The 14,242-nt window shown below is 48.0% G+C and overlaps 1 protein-coding gene across 3 annotated transcripts in view; it reads left to right on the top strand.

Moving 5' to 3' along the window:
• Positions 1 to 1,229: 1,229 nt before the first annotated feature.
• Positions 1,230 to 14,242, top strand: part of Kif13a (kinesin family member 13A) — a 181,939-nt gene continuing 168,926 nt past the window's right edge. For all 3 annotated transcript variants that reach the window (XM_029468210.1, XM_021179807.2, XM_029468211.1), the window contains exons 1-2: positions 1,230 to 1,440; positions 1,701 to 1,791. In XM_029468210.1, the coding sequence (XP_029324070.1) occupies positions 1,386 to 1,440; positions 1,701 to 1,791 (146 nt within the window). In that variant the 5' untranslated portion in view covers positions 1,230 to 1,385. The remainder of the gene's footprint in view (positions 1,441 to 1,700; positions 1,792 to 14,242) is intronic.

Genomic DNA, 14,242 nt, shown 5'->3' with positions numbered 1-14,242 from the left:
AAGGTGAGAGAATAAGGAACAACAGAGGAAGCACTGCTTCAAGTCAGGCTTCCTGGGAGCTGGAGGTGTGACTCAGTGGTACAGCGGTAGACCGCATGTGCAAGTCAGTCGCATCACGGGGCACCAATTGGTGACAGACCGAATCCCTCCTATTTAGATCACCTGCCACACGTGGTTTACCATAATAAGTATCTCTCCGCCCTCAGTGTGGCTTCTGGAGACCAGAGCCAGCCAAGTCGTTCCTGCTTGTGTGTGGTCTCTACAGTACGGCACGCAGTAAGCACCCCATAAAACTCCCCATAAAGCAGTTCATGAATGAGTGAATTTGGACCTTCATGCCATAGTGAGATTCCCCACCGGATCCAAACTGTTAAGACTTGGAGCACTTTTCAAAAGCGCCTTGGCACCACGGAAGCGCCGCCCTCAAGCACTTGTTGAACCAAACAGAGCAAATCCGCTTCCCTCGGTTCCGCCCAGGCTGGGAGGTCTGGCTTTGGTAGAAGCGCGGATCTCGCCGCTGTGCCTTTCTTACGTAAGAGTTAATGAACCCTCCCGGCCATCTAGATCCCTCCCATTACAAGGGCGCAAGGGAAAGAAAATGAGCGCCGTATTTACAAACACACGGTTTTGGTGGTCCATTGCAAATTCATGTCTAGCCTCGGTTCCCCCACAAAGAGCTTCCAACACCGCGGCAAAGCTCGGTGTGGGGCGCCGAGGGGCGGTGCGCTATGGATGTCAGTGGAGGCGGAAGGATGGCGTGGATTAGGCCTGCGCACCCGGCACCCTCTCCAATGCCCCTCAGACCGCCCCAGGGCCCCGGCTGTGAGGGTGACAGCGGCCCCTGAAGGTGACTCAAGCTCCAGGAGGTGTCTGTGACGTCCCCCGCAGGCTCAGGAGCAGGGAAAGCCAAGGGCTCCTTCTCCAGGCCCAGCAGCCCGGAGCCCGAACGCCTTTGCAGAGCGTCCCTTCCCGTGTCCCGGCTGCCCTGAGGCCGGAGGCGCTCGCCTTTGTAAAGCGCCCCTTCCCGGTCTGCAGCGGCCTTACAGCCCGGGCGCAGCCCCCGGAGCGGAAGATGGCGACGCTGCCCGGCCCCCGGCGAGGGGCCGCGGTGCTGCGCGCTCCGCCCGGCCCGAGCGGCTAGAGCGGCGCCTGGGCCCGCGGCCTCCTCCCGCTACCGCGCCCCGCCCCGCGCCCGCCCCTCCCCGGGCCCGGCCGTGCCCCGCGTCGCGCTCCCCCGGGATGGCCCGCGCGCCTCGGCGCTGCGTCTCGGAGCTCTCGGCGGAGCGGCGGCGGCCGCGCTCGGGGGGCGCGCGGCTGCGGCTGCGGCGGCGGCGGCGGCGCGGCGCTTGAAGGGGCCGCGTCGGGCGGAGCAGCGCGCCGCCAACATGTCGGATACGAAGGTAAAAGTTGCCGTCCGGGTCCGGCCCATGAACCGAAGAGGTAAGCCGCTTTCCCCAGCTCCTTTTGCATTTCTGCTCCGGCCGAGGGCGGGGGGCAACTTTGCAAACTGCAGGGCGGCCGGGGATCGGGGACACCGGTGTGGCCCGGCGTGGCCCCGGGTGGAGGCGGCGCCCAGGCTCTGGCCGCGGCCACTATGTGCCCGGGGCGCCGTCTCCCTGCCTGCCTGGACTGAGCCACGCGCGCCGGCTGCGGCCGCGGATGCTCCACTTTGCAACATCACCCTGCCCCTGTGCTTTCAGAGCTGGAACTGAACACCAAGTGCGTGGTGGAGATGGAAGGGAACCAGACGGTCCTGCACCCTCCTCCTTCCAACACCAAGCAGGGAGAAAGGTAAATCCCATCCCGGCAGCTCCTGCCAAGTTTGAGCCCGGAAAAACCGAATGCGCTCTCCCATTGTTAGCAAGGGTGGCTTCAAGTTTGTCCCACGCTCATGTGGAAAGCGGTTGCAAGTGCAGGGTCCCCTCCCCTCTCTGTGCCCATCACTTCATGTCCCCTCTCATCCAGAGCGATGTCTCCCAGGCAGGGAACCCTGGCCAGAATCAGCACTCTGACTTCCAGGCTCCTAGAACGTGAAGGGACCGGATGGAGATGTGTAGTAGCCCAGGCCACATCTTACACCTAGGAAAGACGATATCTGAAGCGTGCAAATGACCAACCCAAGGCCTTATTGATAGGAGTTCAGCTCCAGCGATTCTTACGTTGTTTGCTCCTTTTCGCAGAACTGCTTAGGTTTGTTGTATATGAATTGGGGGCTGGGAGCCTAGAAATCAAATACCCAAGTACAAGGCTAGGGTCATTTAAAATCTGTATGTAGGTTGTTGGAGGTGGTGAGTTGAGATGGTGTCTGAAAGTAATTCGGGAATTTTGATTTTCGAGGAAACAGACAGAGTCCTGATCCGGAGCTGTTTAGACACTGGGATGGGGGAATGTTAAAAGGGGCTGCATTTTCTAAATGGCAAGGCATTTGCATTTGAAAAGTCGTGACTGTGGGATCCTTATTAATTCTACTGTGTTCCATGCAATGGTATGGGAAAATGCCCTAAAATAATGTGAATATTTGGCATTTTTATGGTAAGCCCCTGAGAAGAAATTGGTTGGTATTCATTCGGTATTGGCATTGTAGGAGCTTATAAAAATAGAAAAGAAAACCGGGATTCCGATTCGGCTTGGAAATGAGTACGAGTTTGTCCCTGAAAGTCACCTGTTGGCTGATGAGTTCCATAATGAGTGGATTTTGCTCTTTAAAGTTTCCCTGAAAACCGATTGTGAGTAGGGTTTGTTACTTTATTGCTAAGCGAGGCAGCTGCTTCCTTCTATAATCACGCCCCACTGCAGCCCAGCCTTGCTAATTTTGGGGGTCAGATTGTTATGAGGGATAAGAATGGGGAATTCTTTCCTTTTTGTATTGAGCCCAGAGTGTTCCATTGACTTCGCAAACATTCTGCATTTCCTCGCAGATTCTTGTAGTGGCTTAGAGTCACTATAGCAGATTCTTATGTGTATGGATCTGTACATACAATAATGGATGTATCCTTGGACAGTATTTTTGGACATGTTAAAATATTTTACAGTATATTTAGGCATATGGATAATAGTACAGATGGTATATTTTATGGTGGGCATTAGTAAATTTGTTGAATAAACTACAGATTAATTAAGTGCCTATGCCATATCGCTATTTTATTTGTCTTTCAAAACTTGATCTTGTCATATTGTTTCAGAAGACTCTCTCTTTGGCTCTGGTTCGCCAAGGCAGCCTGGGGGGAACAGGTAGACTATTTTAGCTTCTCTTAGGAAGCCAAGGCTTCAGTTTCCCTGGCTTGGTATTGCTTCCCCCGCCCCCCCCCCACCCCGTTCTTTTAATACTTTTAACCATGTATGTGTTTGTTTGTGTATATGTATGTGAGTGGGTGTGTCCATTCATTCATCCATTCATCCACTCATTCATTCATTCTGAGCTCCAGGGTATGGAGCCCAGACCGGTAGGCAGGGTGGGCATGTGCTCCCAACCACTGGCATCTGCTCTCCTTGTCATTCTTAAACCTTAGGGAATGCCACTGTTACCTGCTGCCGAGTGAGGTAAAACCTTGCCATTTGTCTATAGGAAAAGCTTTAGTTTGGTGGGATTTGAAGAGAATTGGTAACTCTGGATAGTCGGTGGTAAACACTAAAATATCACTTGGTCATTCCTTGGGCCGCTGTGTTAGATCATTTTAAGTGAGGATCCGTGGAGTGTGACCTGGACATTTATCCATTGGCATGCTGACTTGGGTAGACCCCTATCCAGAGCTGGAAGAATAGGATTGAACTGTGGGGTGCTCTCTGGTTGTGGGCTGACAGATGGAACTCTTCTTCGTGTGATTGACGGGCCCTCTCTGGGTCTGGCTGTGTATTCACTGGCTGTTCGGTTTCCAGACCGGAGAGGAATCAACACAAGGGTGCTCCGTTCAGGTTAGGACGACCGTCTTTGCCAGAAGGAAGACACCAAGTACATTTTGATGTCCACTCTGTAGCCTGGTTTCATATTTCTTCACGGAACTTCCCCTTAAAGCAACAGTGCATTTAAAAATAGAAACAATTCCTCCCTTGGGCTGTGGCTTGGTAATCACAGCTGTGCTTTATGGTATATTTGCAATTCATTTGTGTCGTCCGTGTTTTTTTGGATAGAGCTTGGAGCAGGGCAAGGGTGAGTGTGTAGAATACTGAGACCGTAATGAAATCTTCTGGGAATTCTTAGGTCTGAAAAGTGAGAGGTCCTTAAATAAATACCGGCAACTTGTCAGATTGGGAAGTAGTGTTTTTCTGAGGTTGCAAAAGATTGCCCACGCATTCAGAGATGCTCAGAGTTACTGGGTCAAAGTCTTCAGTGTTACCAGTAAGAACAAGGCAGAGTAAATCCATCGACTTCTAGGAAAAGAAACAGGCTTTGCTTTCATACCTTCTTTTATGGGACAGCGTTAGTGAAGACTGAAAGACCAGACGACTTTTCAGACTCAAGATTTTAGTCTTGATGCTGAAATCCCAGCACTAGAACGCTGCATAGGTCCAGGTTCATAGCCGATCCGCGTTTGGCCTGTCAGTCTACAATGCTAAGACCTACATGATTTGTTCCTTGTAAAACGCTGTAGCATTGCTATTGGGCGCACACAAGAATTCCTGTCGGTCCCAGGCTTGACCAAGGGAACCGAAGACAACTGCAAATCGGCAGTTATGCCAGAGGCCCTCGCCTTGGAGAGCTGTGGGAAGGAAGAGGAAAATTATTTTCAGCGCACTGTGGTAATTGCAGAGTTGTGTGCTTGGCCTTTGTGTACACTGTATCATTTGTAAATCTCCCACTTCTGTCTTGCTAGAGACTGTGCACTCCCTGAATGAAGCCAGGTACCTTGTGTTGATTCCCCTTGTGCCCGAGGCCCCATACAGCGCCTGGCGCATAACAGCTGACGAGAACACAAGGAGCTATAGCTGCCACCCACGGTGCAGGTGCAGAGGCAGCTGGCTGGCATCGGGCTGCTCATATATAGGCTCACTTTGCAAGGGTGAGGTCAAAGTCCTTTATTAAGGGAGGTGGAAACATTGCAGCCACAGATCACTTCCGGGCAGTTCTCTGTGGTGGAATGTGCGATGAGGAGTGGGACATGCTGACGCAGCAGTTTACCTTGGGCTCAGATTGAATGAGAATCCCGTCTGCCATATGTGTGGGGTGTGTCGTGCTGTATGCCATGCAGAGTTGTCTTCTCACCCCTGCTGGCAGCATCCCTCCCCTTCCTGTTCTCTTTCCTTCCTGATTTTGTTTCACTCATTTGCATTTTATGAGACAAGGTCTCACCAAGCTCACACTAGCCTTGAACATGCTAGTAGTAGCGGCTGTCCATGAACCCTCGACCCTCTTGCCTTTGTCTTCCAAGTGCTGGATTACAGGCCTGTACCACCCTGTCTCTCTCTTTTCCCATTTATTTATGACTCGTTTTTCTGAAAGTATATGAACATAACTGTACATACACAGAGAAGCTTATATCTTGCTTTGATATCTTTTTAAGATTTATTTATTTATTAATTATTATATGTAAGTACAGTGTAGCTGTCTTCAGACAGACCAGAAGAGGGCGTCAGATCTCATTACGGATGGTTGTGAGCCACCATGTGGTTGCTGGGATTTGAACTCTGGACCTTTGGAAGAGCAGTCGGGTTCTCTTACCCACTGAGCCATCTCACCAGCCCTTGATATCTTTTAATATCAATATAGGAAGACACATTTGTTTCTTTACATTTACCCTGGATGATAAGAGCAGTCTTTCAAGATACAGGTCCTGCCTGGTGGTAGTGGCACACGCCTTTAATCCCAGCACTCGGGAGGCAGAGGCAGGTGGATTTCTGAGTTCGAGGCCAGCCTGGTCTACAGAGTGAGTTCCAGGACAGCCAGGGCTGTACAAAGAAACCCTGTCTCGAACCCCCCCCCCAAATTACGTTCCTTAGGAGATATTGTTATAATTTTGTCAGTAAATTGGGAATTAAGCATCATAGTGAAGTTTGTATCTATTCTCAGCCAAGAAGGTAAAGGCCTGGAATCCCAGACCTCGGAAAGTGGGAGATCTTTGAGAGCTTGTGTCTAGCCTGATTTATGTAGTGTGGTTCTGACAAAAAAGAAAAAAAGAAAAGAAAGCTGGGCATGGTAGCACAGGCCTTTAGTCCGATTACCTGGGAGGCAGAGGCAGGACAGTCTCTTCCAGTTTGAGGCCAGCTTAGTCTACAGGGCAAGTTCCAGGACAGCCAGGGCTGTTACCCAGAGGAACCCTGTCTTGAGAAACAACAGCAGCAACAACAACAAAGTCAAACTGAGTAAAACATAGGCCTTAGTAAGGCGTCATCAAAGTTGTTCATTTTCTACCTGTTTTTTTCTATACTGCACACACAGTGGACCGTGGTAAACATCGGCAGGGAGGTCAAGTGGGAACTGCGGTGTGTCTTCCAGTTCACACATCATACGATGGATGTCTCTAGAGTGGTTTCTCCGCTCGAGAGATGTTTAAGTATTACTGACAGTCATTCAACATTAGCAAGGCAGATTCTCTAAGAGCCAGCCTCCCTCCCACGTTGCAAAATCATTTTGAAGACCTGGGTTCTGGTCACTTTTGTGCTACTACCTTCCTCTCTGGCTTTATTGCCAAGGTGGTTACGTGAGCGTAAGATAAATTTCGGTTTTGCTAGCAGCAGGAGGGCGTATTCTTCTTGCCTGATACTGGAGTTTGAAGGAGCACAGCAATGGGATAGTCTCACCAGCTGTCAAACATTTCTAACTTGTTTTAAGTTAAAGGTTCATTGAAATCTCATTTTTAAAAAGACAAAAAGCAGTTATATGGTATATGAGATTTTAAAATTATTTGGGGGGAACTGGGTGTGGTGGTTTGAAACTGTGATCCCAGCACCTAGGAGGCCAAAGGAGAGGATCACCTTGCCTTTGGGGCTGCTGTGGACTGGAGTGTGTTCCCTTGCCTGCCTGGTCTAACCTGAGAACTCTGCCTCGAAAATAACCTGAACAGTGGCAAGGGAGAAACACTTGCTTAGCATCTGTGAAGCCACAAGTTGGGTTCGATCCCCAGTCTGGCTCCCCACCCGGTTTTATTGTGGGTGAGCCCACACTCTAGTTCATTTATAAATGGTGGCTGGGGCTATCTGAGCTCCTCCCCACAGCTCCCCAGCGAGCCACAAACATCTAGTTTGGAAACCAAACCAAACCCAGGTTTATTAGGATTCTAGACGCTGGTTTTTATGTTTTGACTTTTACACTGCTTCTCCTGGACCAGTCCCGCACTCTTTGTTTGTTTTGATTTTTGAGATGTTCTTGCTGTGTTACCCAGGCTGGCTTGGAACTCACCCTGGAGCCCAGTTGGCCTTGAACTCAGGCCCCTCCTGCCTTCAGAGAGCTGAGGGTAGCACACTGCCTTCTGGGAAATTCTTCCACTTGTCTCCCAAAACTTAAGGTTCATTTTTCTTCTTTTCTGCAATTACATAATTTCTGAGATAACCTGTTTTGGGCTATTTTGAAAAATTGCACCTTGACTGTTTGTTGTGGAATTTCTGTCTGAGGATGCTAATTACGTCTGTCTGTCCGTTCTCTCCCTCCCCCCACCCCCCAGGAAGCATTGGTAAGTTTTCTCTGCTGGTGTGAGCATCTATTATTTAAAGCTTTGGCTAGCCTCCCTTTCTACTTACATCACAACCAGAAAAATGGGAATAAGAGAAATACCCGGAAAGGCTAGAACTGAACATGGCGGCGGCTACGGATGGTTGCCACTCACTCCCATTCCAGAAGGTCATTAGTTGTGTTTAGGACACAATGCTAGGGAAGGAAACCCCTTTTAACTGTGGGTGGTTTTTTTTTTTGGTATCACCATGGCAAAAATTTCATTAAGAAATTGTGAGGTATATGCTTATTGAGCTGTTAAAAAATCCCTAAGAAAATGAGAATGATGCCACCTGGGCTGTTGCTGTGTTGTTCCACAAGCAGTTGTTAGCAGCTTCCAGCACTGTAAGAGATAAATGGAAGACGTGCAGGATTGCTGTCAACTGTCAGGAAAGAGTATATGTGCCGTGTACTCACATCTTAAGGAAAATTTACAGAACTAAGTTAACTTGAAGAGTAGGCATCCTAGAGACTTCAAGGTTTCTCAGATTTACAGTGCTGCCTTCTCCCTGGATCTTCCTGGGAGCCAGGGCAGAGATGTGGTTTATGTGTTTAGAATTTAAAACTGTTTCCAGAACAGTCTCTGTGAAGGGAGCAGAATAGCTGAGAAATCACCAGGACACACAGAAACACTCAGATCACATTATAACCTCAGCCGTGTGGGAGATGAACCTGAACTGACAGCAGAGATGCCAATAAGGAAACGGTGCTGAAGTTCGTATGCGAACAGTTTTCAACAACCAAGAGTTGGTTTAGCTAGGAGTGGTGGTACATGCCTGTAAGCCCAAGCTCTGGGGGTTGAGACAAGAGGATTAGGAGTTTAAGACCATTCTCCCCCTACACTGCTGGGAATACACAAGAACCTTTCCCCAAAAAATTAATTTAAAAATAATTTTAAATAAATAAACAAGTGGGTTTGACCTATGAAATCCATCAACAGGGTTTTAAAAGAAGGGCACAATCTAAAACATTTTGGGAAATTACTCTTGAAAAACATAAAAAGAAATTCCTCTTTGGAATCGGTTTCAATGGCCATCACCACCCAGCAACAAGATAGCAGCACAGCCAGAATCAGGTTTTCTTATCTTTCCCTAAAATTTCATTTGGAAGACGTTGCAGGTTTAGTATTTGTCAATTTAAGATTAAGGGAAGTGGGGAGGTCCGTGTAGATGGTTGGGACTGGTCTTTCTCTTGAGTCTTGAGAATCACTCCCTTTACCCTTCTTGGAAGTTGTCCGAACTCCTTAATCCTTCTGTCCTCTTTGGCCTAACACCATCAATTCTAAGTTCCAAATAGAGGCCCCACCTAAACAGTCATAATGTTAATAGTTAACTCTTTCTTCAGATTCACAGAACCCGGCAAGATTGCCAGGCCTGAAATAAGCCCGATTCCTAAGTCTTCCAAATACTGCCCTTTGAGTAGCGGTCAACCCTGGCTGATGCAGGCTGATGCGAGAGGTCTCTGGTCCAACCACTTGCATTCACCACTTTTGTGCAGTTGCTATGAACAGAATACCTGGCAGGGACAACCTCGGTCAGAAAATGTTTATGTTGTGTAACGGTTTCTGAAGGTCTCAGTCCATGTGTGGCGAGGAAGGCTTGGCTGAGTTCCTGAGGGCAGGAATGTGTGCTGAGAGAGGCAGGCAGTAGGGGCGGGGCTCTGATTTCAAAGGCCACCCCCTAAGCCACTTTTTTGCAGTAGTCAAGTACCACTTCCTAAGTCCCCACAAGTAAAGTGCAGTGTGTAGTCCACTTCTGCTCTCTCTCCCCACACAAGCCCTTCCTGTCTGTCCCATCAACCCCTCCAAGATGGACGGAGCCCCCTTCTTCAATAAACCTGACTCCTCCTTACCAACTCTCCTCTCTCGAGCACTGGCCTTTCCGTGGCCGACTTACTCCAATAGCATCCAGGTTCAGGAATCCGAGACTGCCGTCCCAGACCCTTCATTTGACTGAAACCAGGGATGATAGCATGTTACCCTGAGACTGGTTGTTCAAAGTCATTGATAAAGTGGAAATACTTCCCAAACTATCCTCACCGAGGTGTCTCAGATTAAAGCAAACCCGTGTATCCCCACAGAATCGCCCCAGCACTCAACTATCTTTTGCTTTATAAGAAGCTTAATAGAAGAAATGGAAAGTAACAATTGTAACAGACCAGCCTTTCAGCCATTACCTTTGCTTGCATAAGGTGAATATTTTCGTTACAGGCTTCTGATCAGCTTTTCTTTCATTTGTGCTTTGCTATGCTACATGGCTCTCGCCGTTTTAAATTTAATATTACATAGTCTGTTGAGTTTCACTCTTTTTATATCCATTTCCGTATTTTCAGAGCTCACTGCTGGCTCTCTTAATGATCACATACATAACGGTGTCTTCTTAGAGTCGTTAGCATAACTGAAAAGCCCGGGGGCTGGAGAGGTGGCTTGGGTTGAGTACGAACTGCTCATGCCAAGGACCTGGGTTTGGGTTCCAGCATGACAGCCCAGAGCTGCTGGTTACCCCAGCTCTGGTAGATCTGATGTGCTCTTCTGGTCTCCTTGATCCCGTTCACTCATGTGGAATGCACACACACACACACATACACACACACACACAGACACACAGACACACACACACACAGACACACACACGCCCACAATGATAAAAGAATTGGAAGGGATTTCCTCCTAGCTTGCTAACATAGATACCATCTTAGACACAGAATACCACACGCTGTTCTCTTTCATGATCACGAAGTTAAAAGTTGATGCTCTTTGGAGCCACCGATGAGGGAGGACATCGAAAAAGGCAACCCAAAAGCCAGTTTCTGCCAAATCTCCTTTCTGTCTAACCTGGGAACGTGAACGGACATTAAGTCACTGAAGTGCTCTGAACCAGTCCACATAGAGATGTGCACCTCTGACGGGCTCCCAGGAGACTCTGATGTAAGGCAGTCAGCACAGGAGCCTGGAGGCAGGAGCTGATGCAGAAGCCACAGAGGGATGCTGCTTACTGACTGGCTTGCTCCCCATGACCTACTCAGCCTGTTCTTGTAGAACACAGATAGGTCCACCAGCCCAGGGATAGCCTGCCCACAATGCACTGAGACCTCTCATATTAATCAATCAGTCAGCCAGTCAGTCAATCAATCAATAATTAAGAAATGCCCTACGGGCTTGCCTACAGCTTGATCTAATGGAAACTTTTTTCTCAGTTGACTTCCTTCCTCTCAGATGACTCTAACATGTGTCAAGCAGGCAGGAAACTAAGCAGCGCAGTGGAAAGAGTGTACCTTGGATACTTTACCTTGAAAAAGGCTTCCCAGGCATTTCAGTGACTACTGTTTAACACACCTCTTGCCGGCAGGTTGAAACAGCCATGTTGCTACATCCATGGATTCTGTAGGTCAAGAATTTGGAAGGGGCAGAGAGGGTGTTGTCTTACTCGGTGTTCATGTCTGGGGAGTAGCCATGCCAAGGTTCAGCTAGTTGAATGTCCAGGAGCATTAATAGCATCAGCAACTACCTTAAATCAAAAATGCCTAATTAGATTGCACTTCTCTTAACTCATAAACTTGACACTGGCTTCCCATGTATAGCCGCTGCTGCAGACTGTTAGCTCAGTTTAACAAGCCAAGTTTGAAGCCCGTTTTTACAACCCAAGGGCTCTCCAGCCCAGTGTGTCTGATTGAAACCCTCAGTGTTTGTCTTTCCTGGAGTTGGGGAGAAGAAGGGAGAAGGAGTCAGGGAGTCTCCTAGGTACTGTGAACTTGCTAGATGCTGGCTTGTAAAGAGACACAGTTTTCTTTTCCAGGCTCAGACTCATGGTCCCCAGTGCCCTGCTTCACGTCTTCTCTGGCGTTCCCAGGATGAGGCAGCCAGTGGTCAGATGGCACTGTGGTGAAGTGAGAATTCTGAGTGCTGCCCAGTACTGCTGCTCCTGTGACCAACGGGCCACTTTGAGCTTAGCCACCAATAGACCACTTTTGCCTCTAAGTTCCTTTGTTGGCACAACTGTAGACAGGATTATATCATCTATCTATAAGGTCATTTTTGCTCTTGTTTTCCAAGTTCCAAGTTACCCACATACAGTCCCTAAATACAGAACTGAGTCAGACAAAGTTGACAGCAGATGAACCAGCTTAAATTGGGCTGCCTTTTAATTCTTGTCTTGTCAGAGTGTCAGGAGTCTTGGGGAGGCCGGGGAGGCCATTGGTGGGAGGCTCCGCTGATCTGCAGTAGCTGACTGGAGGCTTGAAGGTGTCAAGTGAAATAAGACAGCCACCAGCTCCAGACACTGAGGCTCTTATCAACCAGCCTGCTGGGGCCTGGGGTGCTTACAGAGACTCTGTCTCCTGCAGCTAGAAAGGTGTCTTTTCTGTGTGCCTACAGGACATTATGAAAACTATTTGATTCGAATCTTCTAATAAGATGCCATCTTTTGCGCGTGCACGCGCACGTGTGTGTGTGTGTGTGTGTGGTGTGCAGCTGTTTTGGGCAGTAAGACATGAAACAATATATAGAGTGGACTAAATAGCTTTCTCACAGCTGTTAGCATAAAATCTAACTTGCTCTGAAGCCCCTCCCCCCCAAGGTCTTATTGTGTAGCCCTGGCTAGTCTGAAACTTACTCTGTCTATCTAGATACACACACACACACACACACACACACACACACCACACTGGGCTTGAACTCACAGAGATCTCTCTGCTTCTGCCTCCTAAGTGCTAGGATTTAAAAATTCAGACCACCATACCCAGCTCTCTTTTTCCCTTTTCTTTCTTTGTTTTCTTCCTTCTTTCTTTCCTTCCTTCCTTTCTTCCTTCTTCCTTTTTGTGAAAAGAAGAATAAGTTGTTTCTGTTTGTTGTTAATGATATGTATATGTGTGGTGTTCTATGCATGTACCTGAGGATGCCTGAAGAGGGCACCAGATGCCCTGGATCTGGAGTGATGGGTGGTTGTGAGCCCATGGACATGGTGCTGATAATGAAACTCAGATCCTCTCAGAGCAATCCATGCCTTCTACTAACCCCAGCCTGTGTTGTTTCTGAGGGTTTTGTTATAGCCCTACCATTCTGTAGCTAATCCCTCATATTTCTACACTGATCTCAGCCAAAAATCAGGAGGGATCCCCACTACTCTTTACTGCCTTCTGTTACGAGATGAACTCAGGGTGTATGTGTGAGTGGGCGCCTCTACTCTGCTTTATATACTTTTTGGACAGTGTCTTTCATAGCCTGGGCTAGTTTTAAGCTCTCTCTATATAGCCAAGGCTGGCTTGAACTGCAGGGCCTATTGCCTTCACTTCTTGAGAGTTGGAATTACAGGCCTTGGTCCTTTTGCTTCCTTAAGCAGGGTGGAGGTTTTGGCTCCTTGTGGCCTGTCTGAGTCTGGCCTTTAGGTGTGATGAGCTTTGCTGCTGTCAGGCTCAAAAAAGGCATCTGTTTGCTATTCTCTTGCTTTTTTTTTAAAGACATGGAATGGGTAGGGAGCTTTGGAGGAAAGGGAAGCTTCGCTCTTTGCAGTTGGCTTTGTGTGTGTGTGTGTGTGTGTGTGTGTGTGTGTGTGTGTGTGTGTGTGTGCTGACTCTCATAGACACTCCCTAGACTCTACACCCATTACCAGTGACCACAGACATTCACATCCCTCAAGCTGGAAGACTCTGAGGAGAAGCAGGGCGGGTAAGGAGCTATGCAGGCATTCTGCTTTGAATACTTGTATGCACAGATTTATCCTGGGTGCTGGGTGTAGCCACAGAGCTTCGTGCAGTGTGTTGCAAAAAGTAAAAAGGCCTTTCAAAATACTTACATTCTAATGTGTACTTTAATAAAATGGTCCAAAACCGATTGCTCTTCCTACCCACCTATTTCACTAGCTCAGCTAGATGGAGAATATTGAAGGATTCGTAGCCAAGGGTGCAGAGATAGCTCAGCAGTTAAGAGCAATTGTCAGTCGCTCTGAGTTTGTTTCCTAGCACCTGTGTTGGGCAGCTCACAGTCACCTATCACTCCTGTTCCATGAGATACGAGGTTTTCTTCTGGCCCTCTGGGGCAACTACAGATACATGGCATATGCTCACACAGACATACATGCATACACATAAATGAAAACTGAAAGCATGAGGGGCCAGAGTGGCTTCAGATCTTCCAGATGATCTAAGTTTGCTTTTCTAAGACCAACTTCAGGCAGCTCACAGCTCCAGTGGAGTGTGATACTTATGACTTCCTTGGGTGTGTAAACACATGCACATACTCTTACACAGACTTGCACATACACTTAATTAAAATAATAGAAGTATTTTAAAATAAAATAAAAAATTTCTAAATTAGAATACACACACACATAGACATATACACATATACACACACACTTACACACACACACACACACACACACACACTTATTGCAGAAGGCCAGAGTTCCATTTCTAGCATTCACATCGGATGGGTCACAACTGCCTGTAAGCGGAGTTCTAGGTGATCTGACTGCCAAAGGCACCTGTACCCACATGCACATAAAGACTCGGGTACACAGCAGCACATATGCATAAATTAAAAAACACAACATCTCAAGATTTGTAGCTGAAGTTGTGCTGAGAGGTTTTTGGTAGGGTTTTGGT

The sequence above is a fragment of the Mus caroli genome, chromosome 13 (assembly GCF_900094665.2).
Source record: "Mus caroli chromosome 13, CAROLI_EIJ_v1.1, whole genome shotgun sequence".
Lineage (NCBI taxonomy): Eukaryota > Metazoa > Chordata > Mammalia > Rodentia > Muridae > Mus > Mus caroli.
This window is presented reverse-complemented; position numbering and strand designations above follow the sequence as displayed.